Source organism: Cetorhinus maximus, chromosome 12, assembly GCF_964194155.1.
Source record: "Cetorhinus maximus chromosome 12, sCetMax3.hap1.1, whole genome shotgun sequence".
Classification (NCBI taxonomy): domain Eukaryota; kingdom Metazoa; phylum Chordata; class Chondrichthyes; order Lamniformes; family Cetorhinidae; genus Cetorhinus; species Cetorhinus maximus.
In genome coordinates this window covers 5,516,754-5,529,675 of record NC_135890.1, presented here as the reverse complement: position 1 = coordinate 5,529,675, position 12,922 = coordinate 5,516,754, and the positions used below count along the sequence as shown (strand labels likewise).

The following is a 12,922-nucleotide window of genomic DNA, read 5'->3' as shown; positions in this document are numbered from 1 at the left end:
GGGTGCGGAATGAGGCAGTTCAAGTGGCCACTCTGATCAAGGGCTGTGGTTGGGTTGAAACAGAGGGAGACCTTAGGCCTGTGCAGGCAACACAAGAGCCAGGGTCAACAGAAACATCGGAGCTCATCAGGGCGACAGCAACAGTTGGGGTTGATTGACACAGAGATAGTGAGCAACAGGATTTACAACATTGTCCATATGTAATGGACATTGGGAATGTTTAGGTCAAGCAGATTTTGGCCCTGACCCTGTCAGGAAGGAGTAGTTCAAGGAGTAGTTGAGTCAAGAGCAGGATTTTCCCCGCAGGCCTTTGAACTCTGCCGTCAGGCTCAAATGGGGGTCAAAAGTCCCACAATGTATGGGGAACAGTCATTCGCCTCTGATCTTCCCTAAATTGGCTAATTAGTGGCCAGAGGGCAGGCTCACTGTCCAATTAACGATGGTATGGTGGGCTCACAAAGCTGGCTGATTTTGATTAATGCCAAGGCTGCGATAGAGGAAGAAACAAGATCAGAGAGATTCAAACATGGAATCGAAGGAAAGGTGGGCACAGATCTAAGAGGTGGCAATACATTCATGCACTTAGAATGGGAAAGGAATGTTTGAGACGGGGTTGGTAGTTAGGGAGAACAGAGGGGTGATGGGTGTTCCTCCAGGGTCTGGTAGCTGTAGGGCTCCAACATCTTCTGCTCCTGGGATGTCCGCAATCTGAGCAAGGTCCCAACGGTAAGGCCCAACTTCTGCACATCACACTTGTTCAGACGTGTTCTGGACCAGCGTGCTTTCCCACTGGCGTAATGGTAAATTGGGCATGGGTGGACGTTTCTGGTCAGGCCTTACTTTGCATCCCATTAGCGGGATGCAAAGTGGGTTCACGCTGGCCTCCAGTGGGATTGGCGTTCTGCCGTAGCGGACACCATTGGATGATCCCGCTGTGCTTTCACGCCGACGTGAAACTGATTTCTGGCCTTCTTGCCATATCGCCCACCATGATGTCCGACACCACTGGGGCTGGAAAATTCTGGCCTTGTAAAACTTTCCAAAGATACTTTAAAATCAAGAGGTGGAAAGGAAGGAGGAACCTAAAACAATTACCATCACGAAAAGGGAAAAGGCACTGGGAAAACTATTAGGCCTAAAGGCTGACAAGTCTCCAGGACGTGATGGCCTGCATCCCTTAGGGGGTAGTAGAGGCATTGGTTATAATCTTCCAAAATTCCACAGATTCTGTAAGGGTCCCAGTGGATTGGAAAATAGCTGATATAACACCTTTACTCAAGAAAGGAGGGAGACAGAAAGCAGGAAACTACAGGCCAGTTAGCCTGACATCTGTCATAGGGAAATTGCTAAAATCCATTATTAAGGAGGTTATAGCAGGATACTTAGGAAATCATAATGGGGATCTGGCAGAGTCAACATGGTTTTGTGAAAGGTAAATCATGCTTAACTAATTTATTTGAGTTCTTTGAGGAAGTAACAAGCAAGGTGGATAAAGGGGAATCTGTAGATGTGCTGTACTTATATTTCCAGAAGGCGTTTTGCCAAGGTGCTACATCAAAGGTTACTACACAAAATAAGAGCTCATGGTGTTGGAGGCAACATGTTAGCATGGATAAAGGATTGGTTAGCTAACTGGAAGCAGAGAGCAGGGATAAATGGGTCATTTTTTTTGAGTTGGCAAGCTATAACAAGTGGAGTGCCACAGGGGTCAGTGCTCGGGCCTCAATTATTTACAGTCTATATTAATGATTTAGATGAAGGGACCAAATGCATAGTAGTTAAAGTTGCTGATGACACCATGATACGTTGGAAAGCGAGTTGTCAAGAGGAGGTAAAGAGTCCACAAAGGGAGTGGGCAAAAATTTGGCAGATGAAGTAGAATGTGAGAAAATGTGAATTATCTGCTTTGGCAGGAAGAATAGGAAAACAGCATATTATTTAAATAGAGAGAGATTGCAGAACTCGGTGGTACAGAGGGATCAGGGTGTCTTCTTACACGAATCACATGAAGTTATTATGCAAGTGATTAGGAAGGCAAATAGAATGTTGGCATTTATTGCAAGGGGAATAGAATATAAGAGTGGGGAAGTTTTACTGCAGCTGTACAGGGCCTTGGTGAGACCACATCTGGAGTACTGTGTGCAGTTTTAGTCTCCTTATTTGAAAAAGGGCATAATTGAATAGGAAGCAATTCAGAGAAGGCTCACCTGACTCATTCCCAGAATGAAGGGCTTATCTTATGAAGATAGGTTGGACAGGGTTGGGCGTTTAGCCATTGGAGGTTAGAAGAATTGAAACATATAGGTTCTGAGGGGACTTGATAGGATGGATACCGGGAGGATCTTTCCTCTTGTCAGGGAGACTAGAACTAGGAGACACAGTTTAAGAATAAGAGATCTCCCTTTTAAGAGGGAGGTGAGGAGAATTTTTTTTCTCTTAGCAGGTCATTTGTCTGGAGAATACTCTTCCTAAGAAAGCAGTGGAGGCTGGGTCATTGAATTTATTCAAGGACGAGTTAGACAGGTTTTTGATCGACAAGGGAGTCAAGGGTTATGGGCAGCAAGCAGGAAAGTGGAGTTGAGACCACAGCCATGATCTTATCGAATGGTGGAACAGGCTTGAAGGGCCGAACGGCTTATTCCTAACACCTGAGTCCTACGTTGCTATGTGGAAAGATGGAAGGGTGTTCAAGTGGAGCATAAATACCAGCATGCACTGGTGAACGGCCACCGAACGACCTTTTACTGCGCTGTAGATTCTGTGTAACTAGGTTTACCTCCCCCTTGGGCATGATCTTCTGTTCATCCAGTTTAAAGGAGGTGCCTATCCTACGGCGGACAGTGGGCAGCTGCTCCCCTGGGTCCAAAGGATATTCTTTTGGCAACTTTCCTGTGAGCTCCTGCAAACAAGATAAAAGGACATAAAAATATAGAAGAAACGTGGAAAGATTTAGGGCACACAGGAGCACCTTTTGCCCGTGTGTCTGCTCTGGCTGAAAAAAACGAGTTGAATCCCAGGTTCCAGCTCCTGGTCAGTAGATTGCCCCAGATTGAGGCTGCTCAGGTTTTTCAGGAACATGCATGAGTGTTGAGAGTTCACGGCTGAGAGCTGCATCAAGTGGCACATCTTCCTGATTGTCTTACAAATGGTGCAAACCCTCATTAAATTAATGCAGGAGCGCCGTCGCAGTGAAGAGTTTGGCAAAATACTACGTTAAGATGGGAAAAGCAATTTGGCTCAATTAATAAGCCAATCGATTTTTAAATTTGCCTGTCCTCACGTCCACATCCCTGACCTTTCAAGGTATCCGTCTATCTCCACTTCAGAAACGTTCCTATACAGGAACAGAAGTGAAAGCATCCTTTGCGCGAGATCCCCAAAGCCAAGCTTACCGCCTCTCTCAGACATAGCTTCTTCAGCTCCTCCAATCGTACTCGAAGAGTCTCCTCCAGAGCGTCCTGGCGAGATTTCAGGGCAGCCAACATATCTTTCTTGGCAGACTGAGAACTGTCTGACTCCTGGGACCCTGTGAACAAAGAAATGATTCACTAAAAGGCAACTGACAACGGACATGTCAAGAGGGATAAAACACTTCTTAAATTAATTAATGCGACAATGAAGCATTTTCTTTAACAGCGAATTACTCTATTACCGAAACAAAAAAAAAATAAGATAGTGAGAGGGATTACATTTATGGATGATTATCTCTTGTATTAATTATATTGTGAAATGAAAAAGTGAAGGATTCAAGGTTTTAAGCATGTCGCTGGATCCTACATCTAAAGGCGTTTTAGGCCACACCCATTCTGTCAGATAAATGCTTTGTGAATCTTTTCAATTTTTACTAAGACTTCTTTTCATGGTTTTCCTCTGCTGGAATTTGGTTTCTATAGGCACTGGGCAGAGTCCAAATCTTGTCCAAATGCCTGGTCTTCATTCCTAAACCGAGCACCAGTGGACAACTGATCATTGAGACATCCTGTTCAAGTAAACCCCGTCCTCATGAAGAGATGGCATGGTGGAGGGGTGAGGGTCACTAATTGGCAATCATGACTAGATAATTCTGGCTTATCTCCGCCACCCACTTCCCCATCCTGTTTAACCCATGGGGACCAAAGCCAATTGTAGAACAAAAGAAACACGAGCAGGAGGAGGCCATGTGGCCCTTGGAACCTTCTCCGCCATCCATTAAGAACATGGCTGGTCTACTACCTCAACTCCACCTTCCTACACAATCCCAACATTCCTTAGTTCCCAAACATCTATCCATCTCTGTCTTGAATATACTCAATGAACACGCGAACATACGAATTAGAAACAGGAGTAGGCCACTTGGCCCCTCGAGCCTGCTCCGCCATTCAATAAGATTATGAAGATAACCTCAACCCCACGTTCCTGCCCACCCCTTATAACCTTTCACCCCCCTTGTTAATCAAGAAGCTATCCAGCTCTGCCTTAAAAATAGTCAAAGACTCTGCTTCCACCACCTTTTGAGGAAGAGAGTTCCAAAGACTCACTACCCTCTGAGTGAAAACATTTCTTCTCATCTCCATGCTAAATAGTTGAAGCCTTATCCTAAAATTATGGCCCCTCAATCTCGACTCTCCAGTCAAGGGGAAACAGCATCCACACTGTCACTCCCTCCACAAAATTTGTATGTTTCAATCATATTACCTCTCATTCATCTGAACTCTAGAGGAGCATAGACTCATTGTGCTCAATTTCTCAGCCATCTCATCATAGGAATCAATCTAGTGAACCTTCATGCACCTTCCCCAAGGTAAGTATATCTCTCCTTAGATAAGAGGAGTGAGACTGCACACAGTACTCCTGGTTTGGTCTCACTATGTAATTGCAGCAGAGCAATTCCTCACTCCTCACCAACTCACTTGCAATAAAGGCTGACAGCATTTGCCTTCCTAACTGCTTGTCGTGCCTGCATGCCGACTTTCTGCGATTTGTGTAAATGGCCCAATTCCTCTGAATACCATGCCGAAGTGCCCCTCTCCTACCCTTGCAGCAGTCCGTGTCTGACATAGCTGCACAGTCCTGGGATCTTGCTGCGCCATATGATTTCATTCCAGAGCAAGCAATATGTCAACCGACTGAGCTATCACAGCAGCTGTAAATTTGAACTTTCACAGAATGACTCAACCCCAGACCAGGTATTTGCTAATCGTGGGCAATGTGGGCTTGGTACTGAAGACAAAGGGCTCTTGTCTTTTTGAAATTCAGTTTTAAAACCACTGGCGAGGCAGAGTTCCCACTAGGTTATGCTAAATAATATCAGTGCAATCAGGGCAGAACTGACCTAACTACAGCACTAGATCAGGGAGTTTCAATTAAGTGTAGCTGAACTACTCTCCAAGACCATTTGTACACTGGTTCCTGATTCGATGTTGCCAGTAACAGGCCCCGCCCACAAAACTGGCCACGCCCCCCCCAGGTCACAGTAGCGAAAATCTGTGATTACACACGAGCATAGGAAACAGGAATGTATGAAACGATTGCGCTGCTTTGTGCAGGTTCTTCGAATTGCATTCAGCTTCTGAGGTGCTCAAGCGCTAGTCAGCGTTGTCAAAGACCTTTCGTATCAAAAAAAAAATACTTAATTTACGAAGAAACTGACCGATGAGACTGTTTAAGTGACCCAGCATAGTTTTACTAAGTCAGTTTCAGTGATTTTTTAAGCTCAAGTTAGGCACAGCGGGTAAACCCTGTTAAAATGCTTTATTTTTGCTGATAAATCCATTTTCGGCTGTTGAAACCGCACCCAGGTTACCACTTGTGAATACATTAAAGCAACCAATTTTTTTCTGAAACCATTATATCCCATGGCTGGCCCGATGACACTTGGTGCATAGAATGTTTTCCATCTGTGATTTTTTTTTTTTCAAAAATGCGTTTCAGTGAAAACTTTGCCATGTAACGTAACCAGTGAAATTTCAAGTGCATTTTCGGCACAGTTTCCTGATTTTGTACTCCCAGGTGGGAGCTCCACCCCGGGATGTTTTAAGCTATGTGTCACATTAGGGTAGCCAAGTCACTTTAGTTTCTCCCCCACCCCCCCACCATTTCCTGTTGTTGCAAAACGCAGAGGGTAGCGCCTGGTCTGACAGCAAGGATGTTAGGGTCGGAAGGAAATGGTGAGCCTACTGAGGAAACAATGGCAATCGAACTTTGGCGATGTTCTGCTCAAGCAATGTTAAAGGAATGCACGATGGAAGCCTAGTTCGAAAGCTAATCTATTAAACTAACAGCTTCTAATTCACCCCCACCACCCCAGCAATTCAACAAACCTTTCTTACAGCCCTTATATGCTATGCGGAAGACTTAAAAGAATAAACCTGAAACTACTGGAAAAACTTGGACCAGTGCACCGGTCGGTTCAGCACTAAATCGCACCGACAAAATCTTTTAACAGGACGAGAAACTTATACAACAGTTTCAATAAACCGCCCTCATAGGATCAGACTCGAAAATCAACCGTGAAATGAAAAGTGCTCGCTTTAAAACATCAATTCTAACAGCTGTGAAACTGCATTCCACTTTTATCAGTCAGCTGCGTTTCCCAATTTGTTCAGAATGAATGTTCTGTGACTGGGAGGTGCTGGCTGAGCCTGGAAGAGCAGAGCCTTCTGTGGTCTGCCAGGAACATGCTGAAACCTTCACTAGTTCAGCTATCAAATCCAGATGGGGTATCGAACTGTTCCCTCTGACGCCCTGTCCACAGTGTAACAGGGCTGTGGGCCAAGTGCTGGAAAATGGGATTAGAATCGATAGGTGCTTGATGGCCGGCACGGACACAATGGGCCGAAGGGCCTGTTTCTGTGCTGTATGACTCTTATGACCCGTTTATTATAATCTGACCCTCTTTCAACGCATCACTTCCTGCCTGCTTTAGCCAATTGCTCCCTTCCGTCACATCCGTGTTTTATTTACCTTTGACAAATATCTAGCTTAAGTTTAAAAACTGGGAGGCGGGGGCCAGGATTTTCACAATGATGGAGGGCCTCTCCGTCGTTGCGAAAATGGCGCAAGAGGCCTGAATCTGGAAGTACCGTCCCTGAACACGGCACCGACCATTTTTGCGGGAGTGGGAATGGGTTTGGGTTGGGATTCGTGCATGCACGTTCCACCGAGGCTGCCCATAGAAATCAGCAGCTCCTTCCACTCACGCGTGGTTTAGGTGTGTGTGTGTGCGTGTGCTGTCTGAAACCCGCTGCGTGCGCATTAGACCTGGCAGGAGCTGGTCTGGACTTTGTGGATTCATTTGGATAGCCAGGGTACCCTTTTGGAGAGGTAAGGTACCCCTTCGGATATGGTCCGAGGACACCTTTGGGGGAAGGTCAGGAGCCCTTTGGAGTTTCTGAAAGTAGGCGTGGGTCTGTGAATGAAGTGCATAAACTCATTGGAACTGTGAAGCTCATTGGAACTGTCAAAATCAACTGTCAAAAGTGTCAAGATGAAATGTCAAGAGGAGAGGTCAAAAATGTCAAGATGATTCGTCAAAAGAAGCTTTCAAGGCGTTTAAAATTCCTGCCCTTTAACTCTTTGAAAAAACTGTCCGGAGTGTTAAAAAAATAAATGCTTGCTATTTCCCTCTGTTTGTTGACCTTGGGGTTACCATTACTGGATTAGTGCTGGATGATGGATTTCACAACCATCCATTAGCACAGCAGAGTGCCTGCCATTTCGCAATTTGAGCGACAGCTCCAAGTGGTTATGGACTTTTTGAAGTGAGACAATGAATTCCAATGCTTGTTTTTTAAGGGATTATGCAATTGAATGAAATGTTTGTTGCTATAGGGATTATGTATTTGAAGGAATGTAAATATAGTAAATAGGTTTTTATGAATGAGAGTGTTTTTTTTAAAAGTCTGCAATAGACGCTTGGAACTTTACTCTATTCAATCTCAGCATGGTTCCTGAGGTCTGTCCATGGTGGATACTGGGTGAGTTGTTATGTAGATGTAAAGGCAAAGAGTGGTGGATGGGGGGGGGGAGGGGGCATGGATTGACATGAGTTGGCACTAAGTTGGCATAGGGGTTATAAAGGGCAATGTGGGGGTGGGGGCACAGGTTGGCATGGAGGGGATAAGTGGCCATGGGGTGGGCAGAGGGGCATAGTTTGGCATGGAGGGTATGAGGTACCCTCGGGGGGGTGGATGGGGGGCATTGGTTGGCATGGAGGGTATGAGGTACCATGGGGGGGGTGGATGGGGGCATAGATTGGCATGGATGGGGCATGGGGAATTTGTGGGAGGGAGTGTGAGGGATGAGGGCTGTTTTACGCTTTCCTGTGTTTTTAAAAAAACTTTGACACAGTGTCAGAACACAGAGGCAGGCCTTCTGCCCAGCCTGTCTCCACACCCAGCATCCTCTGCACTTGTTCCAGGGTTCCTGGCCCGACTCCCAGGAAACCCCGCCACCCTGCAACAAGAATCCGACCTTCCGGGCCACTTTCTCCTGGGTCGGGTTTGTGGAGCTGGGACAATCCAAGCCTGGGCCTCCATACACCTTTTATGCAGATTATACTCACCTGAGCGAGTGTTGCAACGTTGAATTTTCCGGAGATTTTTCACTCTCTAAAACCGAATGTCCAGTCTTCTAATCTCATCGCCCGTCTTATATGCTTTATCGTGTCAGCTGTGGCTCGGTTGGTACCACTCTCACCTCTGAATCACAAGGCTCCAGGTTCAAAATGCCACTCCACGCCTTCAGCACAGAATCAAGGCTGACACTCCAGTGCAGTACTGAGGGAGTGCTGCACTGCTGGAGGTGCCATCTTTTGGAGGAGATATTAAACCAAGGCCCCCGTCCGCTTGCTCGGCTGGATGTAGAAGATCTCATGGTGCTATTCGGAGTTATCCCAGTGGCTTGGTCAATATTTATCCGACAGTCAGCATCACAAAACAGATTATCTGCTCGTTATTGCATTGCTGTTTGTGGGAGCTGAGCGCACATTCGCTGCTGTGTTTCCCACATTACAACAGAGACTACCCTTTTAAAAAAGGACTTCACTGACTGCAGAGCTCTTTCTGACATTCGGTGGTTGTGAAAAGCGCTATATAAATGCAAGATTGTCTTTCCATCAACAAACTATCAAACGCAAGAACATCCCCAAATTTAAAATCTATCCTTAAGCATAAGTAACAAGTTTATAATAAAATGTAATAATTTATAAAAACACACATACTCAACAACTTATTCTGTTATAGTTAACAGGAAGAAAAAAAAACACGATGGGATTAAGGGCCTGACTAAGTTAATTAGTGAAAAGGATACAAACCTATTATTCTCAAGCCTGTCAGCAGCATGGCTCAGGGAATGTGTGTGTGAAACAAACACTATAAAACCGCATTCCAACTGTTTGGGCAGTTCTATTCTCCCATCTGGTTTTAATGAGTGTTGCAACACGCTAACACAGTCAATCACACATCTGTATAAAACATCAGTGATACTTGGTAAGAGCCAGTATAACAACAGCATCTGTCTACCATCCTCCTTAGCTCATTAAACTTCATTGTTATTTGAGGTTTTTTTTCCTTACACTTCCAGTGCTCAGTTCCAGTTCGTGACACCAGTCCAGGGTTAATGATGCCAATTTCAGTCTGCAACGGCTTTCCAAGATGGTAAAGCGGCATCCAACAAAATCCAGCAATGTCCTTTAACAAATGCCATTGCTACGCGGGCATAAACACCGATGCCTCATTGGCATGAAGCCAATCCTTAAACCACTTTTACTGTACTGGAAGAAATATTCCTATGTAGTTAACTCTTGGGGTTGCAGGCTCTCAGTCCACTCTTCCTCAATTCCTCCTGTCTCCTGTTATGGTAGCTTTTTTTTATTAGAGTTAAAACATCAGGATATTCTTTCATATGAGGGTGCTTTAAAAATTCAAGTTGTTGTTACTGATGGTCATGATGAAGTGCTGCACTCAAGTGAAGTGCTGCTCTTGGCAGAAGCAAAAATGAAGACGAGGACAGAGGGAATGCGAAGGGGCAAAGAAGAGATAAAAGATTGGTTTGTGAGTAAACACTCATTAAGAGAATAAAATAAGTCACTTTATCTAGCTATAGGGAGATCCCTAACTGTGCCCTTTAACTGTTATTAGTTAACTTTGGGGGGGAAAAAAAAGCCCATTAAATACTCAGCTGTGATGTTAAACAAACCTATTAGATTCCTTAAAGCAAAGGCTTTATTAGTTAATTTAAAATGAGTGGGTTAGTCCCTCCATTAGGTTGTGGACAGAACATATTAAGTATTTTTATGGTAGTCCCACAATCCAGCCTTAATCTCCACATTCACAGTTTTGCTTTAAGAAGGTCCAACATTTCCATTTCAGGTCAAACCTCAATTCAAATTTAATGAAGTAAAAGTCCGATTGAACACAGGTGAGAAATGTCACAAAACAGACCAATGAGAGAGAGAAAAGAAGGACTTGCATTTCTATAGCGCCTTTCAAGGTCACAGGATATCCCAAAGCACTTTACAGCCAGTGAAGCACTCTTGAAGTTTGGTCATGGTCGATTGAAACACAGCAGCCAATTTGTGCATAGCACGCTCCCACGAGCAGCAAAGCAAGAATGACCAATCCGTTTTGGTGGTGTTGATTGATAAATATTGGCCAGAGCATTGGGGAGAACTCCCTTGCTCTTCTTTGAAATGATGCCTAGGAGCTGTTATGTCTACCTAAGAGGGCAGATGGGGCATCAGTTGAACGTCTGATCTGAAAACCGGCACCTCTGACGGTTCAGCACTCCCTCAGTACTGCCCTGCAGTGTCAGCCTAGATTTTACAGTCAAGTGCAAAAGTGGGAACTGAACCCACAACATTCTGACATCAAGCAAAGTACAGGTGTCACTGGGAGGGGGAACAAGGCAGATCAAATTAGCAATTTTTGAGCTGCAAAAAAAGACATGGACCGGAACTTTCCAACCTCTCGTGCTGGTGGGATCTTCCGGTCTCACCGATGTGAATGGAGATTTCAATGGCTCACCAGCCCCGCCAGGGGGGAACCCACCATGGGGGAACCCGCCATGGGGGAACCCCCTACGGGGGAACCCACCACGGGGGAACCCGCCACAGGGGCAGGGAGGCCTGGAAAATCCCAGCCATTTTCTCTTTTTTCAGAAATACTCAAGTTCTGTACTGCCAAACGACCACAGCAGTTTTTATTGGAACACCGCTTTACATTCTAGCTATAATCTGATGTATAAGTTACAGAAGGTGCTTGAGAGAAGGCACTACTCCCTGCTTAAACAGCTCCTGCCCTGACAAATGCTCCAAAAGTCACCAACTAAAGGAAATGAGTTCAGGTATCCAGAGCAAACCACTAAGGCGTGAACTTATGACCTTCCCGTTTGGAGCCAAGGACTCACTCAACTGTCTGAGCTACCTGGCTCCCGGTTATGTTAAATTAGCTGGTAATGAAAAACAGATTGTTAAAAATAACAGCTTAGGCTATCTACGATTCAAAAGAGATTCACTAGGCTGATTCCTGGGATGAAGAGGTTGACTTATCAAGAACGGCTAAACAGGTTAGGCCTTTATTCATTAGAGTTGAGAAGAATGAGGGGTGATCTTATTGAAACGTACAAGGTTCTGAGGGGACTAGACAGGGTAGATGTTGAGAAAATGTTTCCACTAGTGGGGGAATCTCGAACTTGAGGACATAGTTACAGAATAAGGTGACACTCATTTAAAGCTGAGATGTGAAGGAATTTCTTCTCTCTGAAGTAGTGAATGTCTGGAATTCTCTACCCCGGAGAGTTGCTGAGGCTAGATCACTGAAAGTATTTAAAGAGGAGGTAGGTAGAGTTTTGAAATATCGGGGGGTTGAGGGCTATAAGGAGCTGGCACGAAAGAGGAGTTGAGGCCTGGGGCAGATCAGCCATGGTCTTATTGAATGGCGGGGCAGGTTTGAGGGGCCGAATGGCCTACTCCTGCTCCTATTTCTTATATATGTTCTTATATAATCCTATCAGAATGCTGATGTATTGTGAAAATCCACAGACTAAAACAAATATCTTGTAATTCCACCATATACAATTCTGAAAATCTATTGAGGAAATCTATTAATAACTGCTAGCACTTCCTCCTGAGTTATTCACCGGGTTATTTTTCATAATATTCGATTATGCATAAAAGATAAAAAGAAAGTCTCTGGATGTTGGACTGAAGTGTACAGATTTTGTGTGGGCGATATGTGAAATGAGGCTAAAGTAATTGTTTGAGTATCGATGAGTGCAGTAGGTCCCATCATGAGTCATTAACAGGATTAGGGGACGGTAAGGGATCTTTTAGGATATTTTATCCTCATTTTAGAAGGATATGGGGCAATATTATTGTTCATTATTGTTTCGATGTGCTTGGTTTCTTGGTTCTCCTTCACCAACAAGGTGGATGGCGCATATCTGGTATTGAATGAGGACACACAGGGCCCCCACACCATATTGGACCCCGAGGCCAATTTTATGCCTGTTTACCAAAGCCATACAAAGCCATAGTATCCTTCAGACAACCATGAGGAGCCCCTGAATGTCTGAAAAACGGAACAGCGTCACTACTGAGCACCATTGTTCTTTTGCTCCTTTCAATCTTGGTGATTTCTAAACAATAATGAGAAAACAATCCCCTAAAACTTTAACGAGATCTCTACAAACACATGCACAAAATCATGTTCCTCCCGCTGGCTGAACTTGCTGGCAAAGAATAAAAATAATCTGAGATGTTCCATGCTAAAAACGTGGAATTAAATGTGGACAGTGCCTCGTGTACATGGGTTTTATATGGCTTACCAAGGCAGCCCCCTGAATTACCCCCACAAGCCACTCAACTGTCAGAGCTAGCAGAACACAGCCGTGCTTATAAAACACTGACACCTGCGTTCAGCCTATCCACTGCCCTTCACCTCCT

The 12,922-nt window shown here is 44.8% G+C and overlaps 1 protein-coding gene across 3 annotated transcripts in view; it reads right to left on the bottom strand.

Annotated features, from left to right (window-relative positions):
- Positions 1-12,922, bottom strand: part of frmd4a (FERM domain containing 4A) — a 392,307-nt gene that overhangs the window by 44,086 nt on the left and 335,299 nt on the right. For all 3 annotated transcript variants that reach the window (XM_078552939.1, XM_078552938.1, XM_078552940.1), the window contains 2 exons: positions 3,393-3,526; positions 2,777-2,899 (listed from right to left, as the gene is read on the bottom strand). In XM_078552939.1, coding sequence (XP_078409065.1) covers positions 2,777-2,899; positions 3,393-3,526 — 257 coding nt within the window. The remainder of the gene's footprint in view (positions 1-2,776; positions 2,900-3,392; positions 3,527-12,922) is intronic.